General features: G+C 38.5%; 1 protein-coding gene across 1 annotated transcript in view; it reads right to left on the reverse strand.

The window, feature by feature from the left end:
• Positions 1-14186, reverse strand: part of MLYCD (malonyl-CoA decarboxylase) — a gene marked incomplete at its 5' end in the record, with an annotated part of 22245 nt that extends 8059 nt beyond the window's left edge. The window contains 5 exon segments of the mRNA XM_010163895.2: positions 2066-2215; positions 2728-2884; positions 4174-4286; positions 13820-14030; positions 14032-14186. Of these exon segments, the coding sequence (XP_010162197.1) occupies positions 2066-2215; positions 2728-2884; positions 4174-4286; positions 13820-14030; positions 14032-14186 (786 nt within the window).
• Positions 14187-14189: the final 3 nt, after the last annotated feature.

The raw sequence follows: 14189 nt of genomic DNA on the forward strand, positions 1-14189 counted from the left end.
AGTTATTTAAGCTTGAGGCAATAATTTTATGATTAGAATGTATTTAAAGGCATCTCAGCCAAAGTGTTTCCTATTCATCATGTATTTCATGAACACTGAAGAGCTAGATTTTACAGCACTGAAATGTGGAAACTTCATCATAAGTATAAATAAGAAACACATTCTTCTGTTGGACACATTAAGTTTTAGAGCTTGCACTTAGGTTATCTGAGTATGGTATGTCTAGTTTCCTTTATAACTCACTCATAACTTTCCTAGTGTTGTAAGCAATTTAGTGATGGACAAATACGTTGTCAATAGGGTTATTTTATGAGAGCAACTCAATTAACTAGAAATTATTTTTCAGATGTGAAAGCAGGTAACTGCATTAATTTATTCCAATTTCCCCTCAGTTAAGATGAGACAGATGGCACAGCCTAATTATACCTGGACTACTGCACTTTAGACAATTAATCTAAAAGCCATTCCAAAAGCAAAAAACAACAACATTCAGCCAAAATATCCATTAAAAGTAAAATAAAAATGTCAGGGCACTCAGCTATGATTCAGTAGCTGACTAATCAATCCTTTTGTAGTAGTAGAAATTTGGTGTAACCAATTTAAGTTATTTTTCTAAGTAGAACTGAAGTTCTAAAACATAATTTTCCAAACATCATTACTAATCCAGATGTTGGAACAATGAATATAAACACAAGTAGTGTTCATTACTTTTAAGTGGTATCTTTGTTAATAATTTAAGCAGTCAAGACTATTAAGTAGTGTACTCAACATGGAAAGGAGACAGTCTCTTTCACACCACACTGTATATAAATTAATGAATTATTCCTTTCTCCAGTTGCTTGGAGGAAGATTCCACAAGAACAAGTCCTAAAGCTATTAAGAATAATCCCATAGGATGCAATAATATTATATACATTCATGGAACTGACCTGGATAAAGTAACTGATTGCTGTGACTTTCAGATGTTCAAGACATCATCTTTACTATACTGCAAGAAATGCCTGGGCAAAGAAATCTCTCTCCACCCCTTCCCTCCCTTTATTTTCATAGACATATTCAATGCAAGCACGAAAACCACAAAAATAACCAGTGGCAATTCATTATAACATTAAGATAATGATTAATTAATGCACAGGAATTATTTGTGTTACTGGAACAGCCATAAAATTTTAAAAAAAGGAATAGTTAGGTACACTGAAGAGAGAAAATGTTGATCAGGGGCCTGGAAGGGAGCCTGTTAGCATGCATTAACAATGCCCCACACACTCAACTGAGAGACAGCAGTGTATCATATAACATACACTGCAAAATACAGCTACATTAAAGCTACCTGCAAACAGAAATGTACTAATGTGACTTTTAGGCAACCTATGGACGTGATTAGGCATACACAAATAATTCATACAGTATATGTCAAGTGTGTAACTGTATCTACATCTGGCAGACATTAACCAACAGCAGAAAATGTTCTTCCAACTCTCTATACATTTTCAAAGGCTGATGTGGTAAGAAGCTACAAGGATAGGGGAAGACCTAGCAACTCCTTGCCTTGAGCAATGATACAAAATGGAGCAGCTCTGCTGTGAGGACAGGCTGAGAGAGTTGGGGCTGTTCAGCCTGGAGAAGAGAAGGCTCCGGGGAGTCCTTCTAGCGGCCTCCCAGTACCTGAAGAGGGCCTACAAGAAAGCTGGAGAGGGACTTTTTATAAGGATAGTTATTGATAGAACAAGGGGTAATGGCTTTAAACTGAAAGAGGGGAGGTTTAGATGAGATGTGAGGAAGAAATTCTTTGGTGTGAGGGTGGTGAGACAGTGTCCCAGGTTGGCCAGAGAAGCTGTGGCTGCTCCTCCCTGGAAGTGCTGAAGGCCAGGCTGGATGAGGCTTTGAGCAACCTGGTCTAGTGGAAGGTGTCCCTGCTGATGGCAGGGGGGTTGGAACTGGATGAGCTTTAAGGTCCCTTCCAACCCAAACCATTCTATGATTCTATGAAAATGGAAACTAAAACAGCAAGATAAGGGGAGCACATAGTTTAAACATCATCTTAAGCACAGACTGCCACACCTACCTGCAGCTCTTTCACAACCCGTTTGATGAGGTAAGTCCCAAGTTCCACACCTTGCAGTCCCTGCTGAGTCAAACTGATTGAGTAGAAAATTGCTGTTGTAATTTTGTCTGTATCTTCTGTTTCTAAAGGTGGCACTTCTTTCACTATGGCCTGGGAAAATAAGAATTAAAAAAAACGTTAGTAGTTATTATCATCATTATGGGGGAAGAGGACCTTTCTTTTTAACTTTCAAATGTGTTAATGTTTTTCCCTACTGTTTTATTCATTACCCTCTGTGAGAAACAACAAAAATCTAATCAAAAAGTAGAAAGAAGAAGAGCTGCTTATCCATTAGCAAGTGCAGGAAATAATTGCAATGTGGTTTAAAATTTTCAGAAGTAATCACAACTGCTTTGAAGTTTTAATCTCATTTGCTATCTTTTCTTATATATTTCTTATCTTTTCTTATTCTTCTTGCACTTGAGCAAAACCTCAAAATTTCAACTTATATAATACAGGAGATAAAAGTTACAGGGTTATTCTGTGTAAGTACCAATTCTCTCATCTCTTAAAATAATGAAACAAAGCCAAATATTCCCAAATTATAAAGAATTACAGATTTTAAAATAAGTACATTGCAGTTTGAGTACTTTGCTGTGTAGTAAATGCATCAGTGACTGTACCTGGATGCTGCTGGAGATATCACTGGTTAGTGCAACATGCAAGACGATCAGTGGTTCTCCTGGAATTGCACAGTGAGAAAAAAAGTAGCATCTTCTATATGACCCAACTCGACGCTTCATATCAACCCAGTTTCTAACAGGATGCACAGCTTCAGAACTCAATGAGAAAATAAAAAGAAAAAGTAAAATTATATATATTTTTGTCATTTAAAAATAGAGGTCAGCTGCCACCCCCACAAGCTCAGCACTTCTCCCCACTGATGTCAGTAAAAAAAACTCTCTGATCAAAAAAGGAGAATCAGGCTTTAAGTGAGAAAAGTAAAATTCATCAAACTATGACAAAGCAGATTGTAAAGGTGTGTTGCATACCCACTCCCTCTGGTTTTCTTTTGCTTATTACATATCTGAGATTTCATTTTCGCTTTCTGTTCAGTATAGAATATTCAATTGAGATGACCAAGTCACTGAATGAGTCTGAACACACCTCTAAGGAGTTAGTTTTCCCAAGCTACAAAGTAGTCTGTCAGCACTCCCACAGCCCAATCTTTAGAGATTCATTTTCCTTTCTTCAAGTTTTTTATATAACAAAATGCCACACAACAAAACACTGATTCAGTCATCTTGAACTTCACCACTAAAACTTTGAAATTTTAATAGAAATTAAGAAATACATGTTGTAGATTTTAAGGAATGATTATAAAAACCAAGGTGCTCTCCTCACATATCATTTAAAGTGATTCTGTGCACCTCACCAGCTCCAGCCAGGAAGGGAAGCCTCACTACAGTACAAGTACAACATGTTCTTGAGTGCTGGGCACCCCATGCTGCATCAGACTTAAATATTGATTCTCCACCAACGCTGCAGGTGTACACTAAGGAGAGAAGAAGGTGGCAGTGGTGATGGAGGCAGGAGCAGCACCTGTGGGAGGAAGGGGAGTGCAAGAAGACAGGGCTGCAAGGATCTGGTTTGTATGAAAAGTAGCAGCAGCACCACTGGGAATGTGGGACGACTAACTGAGAATGCTGGAAGAAAAGGGAGCAGTCTGCAAGTGCAGTGCGGGAAATACACGATCACATCATGGGACAAGTGATTCCCATTACCATTTAGTTAATTCTGGTTCTGAACTATGCACTTGAGTGTCTTAAATGCAACTTTTCTTTAATTATATTTTGCCTATGGTTCAGTAGGCTGGAAGAAAAGGGAGCAGTCTGAAAGTGCAGTGTGGAGCTAAAGGATCAAATCATGGGACAAGTGATTCCCTTAACCATTTAGTTAATTCTGGTTTTGAACTATGCACTTTAGTGTCTTAAATGCAACTCTTCTTTAATTATATTTTGCCTATGGTTCAGTATTGATAAGTAGCATCTTGAAAATAGTGGATCTGTGCAGTCACAAGCATTTCAGCATCTTTTCATCAACAAGTGTCAGCAATTTTTAGTACTTACTCACTAATTTTCTGGAGCACTTCACAAGGTGATTGCCAAGTGACTCGTTCCAAGTTTAGGAATCCTGTAGAGAACCACTCTGAAAGCATATTCCTCAGAACTCCATTCATTTCCTGCAAACAGAAGAAAGATGAACTTATTTGCTAAATGAGCTAGGTAGAACACAAGAATGTGGGTAATGATAACCTTGATTATTTCAAACTACAGCTCTGGGAAGTTCAAGGAGACTAATGCATCTGTTTGAGATTAATTACATAATAGTTCAGCTTTCCTCACATAGGACTAAAACAATGAAGATAATACAAAACAATGTAGATAAAAAGCAGACAATAAATAGAAGTATTTGAGCAGCCTTGACAGTAAGGTCACAGTTGCAAGGTGCTCAGATTTAAATACAGTGGAAATAATCATGGGAAGTTTGATGAAAATAAGGACTTGAATTTCACTGTAATTTTCTACATCTGAATCTCTTCTAAGTATTCAGCAGTACATGCCTTGGGAAGACTATTAGTACTAGCTTATTAATATAAGAAAGCAGCTCACCAAATTAAAATTTTCCAGTTCCTTACCATATTTCATTAGTCAGCTCTCCTTTATTAAACATTTTTTTTCCATTGCTCTTTATAAGAAAGATAAAGAATAGCTATTTACTCCTGCACATTCTGCACCATGATTAACACATGGAACTTTCTACTTTTGACAGATCTCCAAGGCACGTACCATATCCACTGGCAATGACTGGCACACATACAGGCACATTTAGGGATCAGTAAACTACAAAAATGCTTCAGTTTGGACTTCAGCATAGATTGTATAACTTGGCACAGCAGCCACACATGCCCACTCAGGATGATACATTAGAAAATCAGTATCTTTGAACAGGATGCAGATAAAACCATAGGCTTCACAGAATTTTTCTTCTCTAAGTTATGAAAAATTTTGAGCAAGAAAAGCAAAAGCAGCATCATAAAACTGCACAACTCAAAAATCACAACAGATTTGGAGGTGTATGATACAGAATTAAAGCCAACTATAATAACAAATACTTTCAGAAATATTCAATGTAATAATGATTTTTATATTCCCTACTAATTTCCTGCTGCCTGTATTAAGTTTTTCCTCTCTAAAATTCTTAAGAGCTTAGAAAGTATTCTTGAATTCAGCATAGCATGAATATTCCTTAAAGTGATTCTAGAGCTTATTTTTCTTTCTTATATTTGCTTTGTACACAGGACACAGTGTGATACCAGCTCCACCTTACCAACAGCCTGATCAGAACCATAGGCTTACCTGAAACTAATTTAATAACCATTTATTTAAAACCAAAAACTCTTCACCTTCTATCCAGACTTTTATTAAATAGCCACTGCTGTACATAAAATAGACAAAAATTATGCTCCAATGTACTTTAGCTTGCTAAAATAACAGAAAAAAAAAATCTATTCAGAAAACACTTACTACTTAAACATATTTGCAAAGCTGAGATGTAGTCTCAAGACTTTCACAAAAAAAGCAAAAACACTTCCTATTGTAACTTAACAAAGATGAAAGTTGCAGAGGCACTTTTCAAGAGACACACATCAAAGAAGATTCCTGTTGGCCAAAGTAACTGCTACAAGTACTCTGAGACTGAAAAAAAAGGACAGTTTTATTCTTTAATTCAACTTCAGACCCTGACTATGCTTGCAGCCAACTGTCATCAAATATTTCAATCTATACCAATCCACCCAAAGTTACAATTAAATTAACTCCTCCCATAAAAATTCCCAAAGTTGATGATAACAACCACAGTCATGGTGTTTGCAAGGTAAATTCACAACAAAGCCTGGCTCTTTGCTATGCCTGAAATGTACAGTCAAGTTTTCCTTTAGTTTCTCTTTCCTACCTACTCCTTCTTCACTTACTCAGTTGTGTTAGGGAAATAAATAAGCTTTTCTTTGGCACCTCTCTTTGTTTATGCAGAATGGCTACTCCACCAACAACCTAGAAGAAAAAAGCAATTCATCTGCATAGAACAATTCTGTCATGGATTAAAATTTTATGCTATCTTTCTATATTTTTTGCAGTAGCATCCTCAAATATGTAAGAAGAGCTTATTTATTGAAACATTAATTGCTATAAGCTTCAAACAGTGACAATGTCAACTGCTTTGTTCCAGATACAGTGAGCATCCATGAACTCTTCTATGAGGTCAGCTCTCCCAAGCTTTGTAAATTAGTTGTTTGTTGGTCTTTCTCAGTAGAGCTCTTTCAGTTAAATAATAAACTGCGCTGAAAGTCTTCTACCAAATTGTACTTCTACCTGCACTCGTACCACGAGACTGCACAAAGCCTGCACATTCTAGTAAAGAAAAAGAGGCTGTGAAGTTAATATGAAACCAAAATAATAATTTTAAAAAAATTTTAAAATTCACCTTAGGTACAGTTATAAAGTATACAATCTCTACTGGAAAACAATGGAAGCCACATAATACACAGCACCAGCAGAAAAAGAAACCTCTGAAAAAAATACACATATGCTGCTATTTGCAACAAGTAGCACTGAAGAAATGAAGGATCACATAAAATGAAATCCACCCCAGGAATGGACAGTCTTCAGTTTTTCACTGATGCTTTGATTAAAATGTTCTCTGTCTCAAGATAACACTATTCTACAAAATAGCAGCTGAGGGAGGGGGAGGAAGTAACATAATAGATGATATTAAAAAGGACCAGATTAGCAATATCAAAACTTATCAATCAGGGTAGTTAATAAGCAGGACATACACAGTACACCTTCCCCCGCCTAATAAATGGATCTACTGCACATTTATAGCAAAACTGATGATTTGGGGGCTTATTGGACATGTATGTTAAAACTTTACTGCCTCAAAAGAGCAGACTATTTCTATAATATGACACTACTGTGAAAAAGGCATTAATTACTGTTGGCTCAGAGCACCTCAACACTTGACAGACTCTGACAATACATCACTCAACTACATTTCAAGTAGCTGTAATCTATGCTGGCAAAACTATTTTTGCTGATGCTTCTGGGCTAGTGGATTAAAGAGAAAGCAGAAGGTAAAACAAGCTGTACTGAAAAGAGCCCAGAATTGGCTGTGTAACAGCATCTATGAAAAGAAGGGCTCTGCCTGCCACAGGTAAGTCATGAGGAATTGCAACCCCTGGGCAGTACAACTGAGCGGGTACTGGTCTGCAACCCCAACAAGGTGAATTTTAGTTCAGGTAATCTCTCACACACAGATTTGTCGCCTTGTTTTTTCCCCTCAGTATCTTTTTCCTCTTGAACTGTAGAGGTATAAGTGTCCAAAACAAATATATTCTGATTGTTTGTTCTCTTGCAGCTTTAAGGTACTTTCCATGTGAATCCTTGTCTCAGCACAGCTCTGAAGTTTTTAGAAAATAACTATAAATCATTTTGGTCAAACATCCCTTGGTATGGTGAAAGTCTCCAGTTATTTCAGGATTGTGCGTAAGGGCACATTGTAAACCAGAAAAATGAGCTGGAGTTGTCAGATCTGGGGTCAAACTAACAGGTTCCTATGGCTCTGTTGTCATCCATCTGCTTTTTAGACCAGCATTTCGAGCTGCAGTCTAGCAGCTAGGAGGGAAAACTGCTGATGGCTGCACTCCTGGCAGTCGTTATTCTGAATACACTGCACAGCAGTAACATGGCTCAGATGGCAACGAGTGACTGGGGAGAAAGCCAGTTGTACTGCAGAGAAACTGGTAAAAGTGGAAAACATAGGAATCATGCGTTTTGCTTCTCTGAAGCACCTACAGGTTTAGCAAATGTGCTCCATATGATGAGACATAACAATGCCCAGCTGAACTGAAGGTACTTGTTCAAGATGCAGAACACATTCTGGAGCTACTTTAGGTCCACGATACAGCTGTGTAAAAGCAAAGCACTGGTAACCAAAGAAGTAAGTGAAGCAGATGTGCTCTCAGTAATGATTTTGGAAGAAAGGAATACTGTTTCTTGGGGAATTACAACTCAATTCAAATAATCTGTCAGTTGTAAACAATAGTGCTTTATAAAACAACAGGGCAGCAGGCAGACCAAAGAACTGGCGCAGTTCCAGCTGGAAGGGATCTACAACCATCATCCAGTCCAACTGCAACTGTGAGTACTCACGAAACTTAGTGCAGAAAGACATAAAACACTTTATACTGCCCAAAAATGTTCAAGTCATCAGAGCAACATTGTGAGCTGCGTTTACTCTCACAGTATACGCTACGTTTCTGAAAGGCGTGACTCCAACAATGACAAGTTACCTTCTCTTATTTTGTAAATTTAGTCATAATTATTTTCATTTCAGAGGCCATTCTAGTCATAAAATTACACCTCCAATATTTCATTAAAAAGAAAAAAAGGTAAACACTTATTATTCAGCATCCCAATTTTAAATTTGAGCAGCAAGATGTACACAGATTAGTATTTAAAATTACCAGCTCTACTTCAGCTTCTATTAGCCAAGTATAAGAAATTGTGATTTTTTTTTTTCATTCCATGTTCTTGCTTCAACACAGTAAATCACAGGCTTTTTAATCTTCAATCAGGTCTGTATTTATTGGGCAACAAATGGGAAAACTCTTATGAGAAACTTAAATTAATTTTTTTTATTAACAAAAACCTGCCTCTGATGAGGGGAACTATTTCAATTTCCCTCTCAAACTACTAAAAATTAAAATACCCTTTATAATGAAAATTCATAAGCAGATATTTACAGATAAACACAATATGAAACAGCAGCATCTCACCCTCCATGCGTGTCAAACAGATGGCTCAGTTATTGTTAGTTGCTGGCTGATATCTGACAGGGCTACAAGAGAAGCACTCTGCCAGCCTCACAAGACTTGAGTTTTCCCATGGCTTTGGAATGTTTTCAGTTTTTAAACTTAATATGCTTCATCTGGGCATACTGACTTATAGACTTACTCTGATACTGCCATGTGTTTAAAGGTGGTTTTGGTTCATTTCTAAATTAGATTCAAAATATAGATATGGAATGTCCTTGGTGAGATACCGAGAAATGTACCCATCAGCAAATTTGGATTCAGTAGTGCAACACAAATAAAATGGGACTGTTTCTTCTGCTTTTTTCTTGCTAATAGTAATTACTAAAGTGGTAATGGTAGTGCTGAAAACTTCCCTGGCTCTTGTATTTTATGTTGTTTGATGTCTTATTCTTAAAAATAAAAGTTTCCCTTTTTTCCTCCTCATTTTTGCTCATTTACACAACAAGTGTGCCCAAGCACTTTCAAGTGACTTAACCACCTATCCATGTTATTTTGCTGTAATCTATTGAAGAAACACAAAATAGAAATGCTTCATCAATCAGGATCTAACACCCAAGCAGCTTCTGTGTTGTTATGTTCTAAGGAAATAGAAAAATATTTCATATCTACAACACAGCAGTGGGTAATCCTTATTTTAATAGGTCTTTCAAAATGCAAAGTAAAAACTAAGGACTGTCTAAGAAATATTTCAGATGGTTTAGGCAAACCCTAAATCCCATTAGGCCATATAATGCATTCTGTAATTTTCCTCCAGCATCAAGAGGATCCATTTAATTTTATTTCCATATTTCCTTGTCAGTGCAGATACACAGAAGTTATAAAATTCTGGTTGCACATTTGCATTTATGTTTGTTAGAATTTAAATCAAATCTACAATAATGAAATGGCAATCCAGGCCTTTTGATAGGTAAATACCAAACAATTTTTTCACAGAAAAACATTTAACTGCCAGCTGTTTCTCTAGTAAGGGCTTCTTTGATCTTTAAAGATCTGTTTCTATAGTTAGATTCTCCACAGAGCCCCTGTTTCACCTGAGTGAATGGATATTCTAATCCATTGATGAATCCTCATCAATGAGACCACAGCTCTTTCAAGGCAGTACAACTGGGTGAAATAAACATATCCTTCTGCAGATGTGTGCAGGTAAGACATCTATCACCACAAGTATTTCCCATCCCCAAAAAGCCATGTACAGCCTACACACAAAATATTCTCCCTTAAAGCTTGTACTACCATTTCTAATTCCTCTAGTAAAATTTAAAACTGTTTTCCCTGATTAAACAAAGGTCACTGTCCACATCTGTCAGAAAGCTTTAAGAAAACAAAATAATTCAAAGAAAAGTCCAACTTTAGGTCCTTGCTGTGTTTAGGAGTGGCTGCTATGAGGGGAAAAATACTTAAAACAATTATGGTACTTCTTTTTTTCTAGTAGAACAAGGCAAGAACAAGATTACAGATACACTCCAACTACTGCTTAATTATGGAAGCAGGTTTATTTATAAATCAATTTGACAAAACCACTATCTTTTTCATTATCTTTTGCCAGCAACCTGAACCCACCACTGACTTTTTCTAAATCACACAGGAAGATGAAGAATAATTTAAAAGCAATAGTTGAATGATTTGCTACCTGAAATAATAATGTGGTGAATTTTTCACCAGAGTACATATTTCAAATGCTGAAACTGAGTAAGCAAGCAAAATATAAAATATCTCAAGAGGAAAATGCTGGCACAGAAAAAGAAGTACTGCAGGTGAGAAGGTTCTGAACAGTACGAGGAAGAACTACACTCAAGAAATGGGTTTTCAGCAAATTTTACTCTGTGCATTCCAAGGGCTCATCAGAAAATCAACTTGTTTATAAAGACACTTGAAAACATTTGTGTCCTTCGGTGAAGGAAGGAACCAAACACATGAAAAGAACATAAGAGAGAGAAAAAATTCAATCAAGAGGATGAAAAATAATGAGGCCCAGCTTCACTGTAATTTAACTTTTTAAACAATGTATTATGTGCCAGTACTGGGGTTTTTAAATGCTCACCTTAACGTTATCCATAAGGCTTATGGCAGTAATAATTGATTCATACACTTAATATAAAAGAAAACCCACCTCAAGGACAGATTATGAAGAAAAATTTCTCCTCACTGTATGTTCTGTATGTATCTTTGGTGGACGCTTTGGAAAAAAAGGCTGTATAGCTTCAAAAATACAGTTTACCACTAAATTTTTGCCATCTGACTATCATGAAACTTGTCTCAAGAGTATTCATCATCTTCTACACAACCACAGAACAACACTTACTATGTCACAACAACTTGGCACTGAGGATACCTGTAATTATTCTGCCTTAGTCTAGGTGACAATTCTGCCTTCTAATAACTACCTTAAATATAAACTAAACCTTATTTGCAGCATGTTCCTTCTCTTTGCACAACCTCTCATTTTAAGTATTTCCAATGCATTGTTCAGAGTTTATGTTCAAGATCTATGGAATTCTTCCAGTTAGGTAGTCACCATTCTTCTCAATTTCTTGTAAATCAGCTTTTTCAACCTATTTGCCTTATGCTGGATCCTGACAGCCAGGGCACTGTGACTTCTGATTTAATAGACACTGCTAAAATAGTTCAGTGACTTCAGTGCTCAGAATCTTTCACAAGTCTAATAATGAGACACATTTTGGAGTGAAGTGCAGTTAGGCACATGTCCCACAGTACATAAAATTAAGAGTTAAGCATTTGCATTTCTTCATTAAACATCAATTCAGCTTAAGAGGTGATTTATGAAAGACAACTGAGGGCATTATGAAGATGTGTATACTTGGGAGTAACAGAAGTTTGCAGTGCAGCAGTTTGCAGTGCATCATCTATTTTGTTAGTGATTCAGGAGCAGTGAAACCAACAGAGAAACAATCATCAGGTAATTTGCATCTTCTTGTCTTAAAATAAGCTCAGGCAGACAAGAATTCAGCACATGTAATAATGAATCCTGATGTCTTAACATCCATCCCAAGTTCCAGAGCTTTTCTATATCTCTTTTCATCTCTTTCCTGCTAGTTAGGGAAACCAGCAAAGAACCACTCTGAAACTGACTGCTACAAGATCCCAAAAATAAATGTTGTACCACAAGAACAGTTCTCAAGAGTCAAATTCTTTATTAAAAAGAAAAAGAAGTCTCTAACAAACTCTCCCTCTGCCAAATCTATAGCCTGAATATTCTGCCATTTAGTTTTCTCTCTTCTTGACATTTAGCCTCAGAACAGGTAATACAGTATCTCACACCTCCAGCTCAAGGTATGAAATGAAATACACATGCCCCTACACTTCCTTGCAAACCACTTGCACCAGATAGTAATCAGCTCCATCCCAGAGACTGTCAAGACTTCCTGCAGGTTGGGTGCTCCCTTGGGTGCACGTAGTTATTCTGACACTCACTTGCAATAGAAGCAAAGAGATTTTAAAGGCCAATCAAGGTACTTATTTCAGAAGCAAGACATAACACCTTTCCCAGACAGGCTAGCAAGAACACTGGAATAACACATAGTTCTAGGTCTTGGTTGCTGTGGAAAAGAGATGACAGCAACCTAAATGAAACTCCAAACTGAAAAGAAACAGTATCCAGGATAAATTCTTACACTCAATACAGTCACAAAAAAAACCCCACGAAACCCCGCCAATGCAAACCAGTTCTAGCTTAATCTTTCCTGGCTTATGTGCTACTTATCACCAACTCTCATTTTTAGACTATATCACATTTGAAAAATAAAACCTACCAATAAGCACAAAAAAAGACTACAAGAACAGACATGCAGAGCTAAGCCTAGTCATACGATGAACCCAAACATTTCAAAAAATATTGTGAGAAGACATAACAGAATGCTTATGACAGCCCTTTTATTGGAGCTTTAGTTTTGCAGACAATATTTTCCCCCTTTCAAATGGGTTTAGTATGTTTCTGAACATATTGCATTATTTGACGCATGTACATTCAGCTGTTTTACACATTTCTATCCTGCATTTTGCAAACTCAGTCTGCTTTTTACTCAAGATGATCCAATTGGATGTGAAATCTTATCAAGGCTGTTGCTGCTTCAGTTATGTGATGACTGTGGTTAACTGACAGCAATGACATCAAAACCATCCCTTCTTTCTCAAACTCAATTTGTTTTTCAACATCAACAAACAAGTTATGGTCAGTGCACCTGACCAACTTGCTGTCTTTCTTCATTGGCTTCCCAGAAATCCTGTAAACCCTCGTCACCGTCATCTGCTACATCATTCCTTCCTCCACCTTGCTGCACATTGTGACCACTGGGGATATTCCACTTCACTTATTTCCTCAACATTACTGAGCAAAGTCATGACAACTCCTCTCTCTTGTTGATATTCTTCATCACTAGCATGACACAGCTGCTATGTCACTTTTGGCCCTACACAGCACTCGGGGACCATGCCACTACATGGCAATCCTGCAGTGAGTTCCTAACACAGCTCAGCAGCCTCAACATCAGCTGCATTATGTCTTACTGCATTATGTCAGTGTGGCACTTCCACCTCTGCCCTCCTGGCAGCCGTCCCAGCCCAGCCTCCCACTGCCACTTCACTTTGGAAAGCCCATTGCTTCACACCTCAGCCACGTCAGCAAGGCCGGATCCCACAGCCCGGGGGAAGGGGCTTCGCTCATGTCACACCATGGAGACCCCAACTGTGAATCAGGTTCATGGGACGTTCTTCAGCCCAATGTGGAAGCTCTGCGAGTAGCACCATGAGTAGGAAGCCCCAAACCACATCCCCTTTGCCCCCTTCCCCGACTCCCTTTCAGAGCCACCCAGCCCAGCCCTCACCTTAACATGAGGCCCATCCACCGCCTTGGTCGCCAGCCCCTCCACCAGGTCGCCCCTCAGCTCCACCAGGAAGCGCAGCCCACCCTCGAGGCGGCCCAGGTGCTGGAACAGACCCCGGTACTGGGGGTTCAGGTAGTAGCGGAGCCGGTCCTCGGCCTGCAGCAGAGCCCCCAGCTCCCTCTGCTGCTCACGGGCCTGCAGCACCTTGGCGCTGAACCGCCACCCGGCCAGGGGCCACCCCGAAGTCGCGGGCCAAGCGGGTGAGGAGCTCGGCCCTGGGCGGCCCGGCCTCCAGGGCGCGGTAGTACCGCACGAACTCCGCGCTGCGCAGCTCCGCCGGAGGCGGCGCCTTCTCCTTCGTCTCGTAGGG

The sequence above is a fragment of the Antrostomus carolinensis genome, unplaced genomic scaffold (assembly GCF_000700745.2).
Source record: "Antrostomus carolinensis isolate BGI_N321 unplaced genomic scaffold, ASM70074v2 scaffold3, whole genome shotgun sequence".
Lineage (NCBI taxonomy): Eukaryota > Metazoa > Chordata > Aves > Caprimulgiformes > Caprimulgidae > Antrostomus > Antrostomus carolinensis.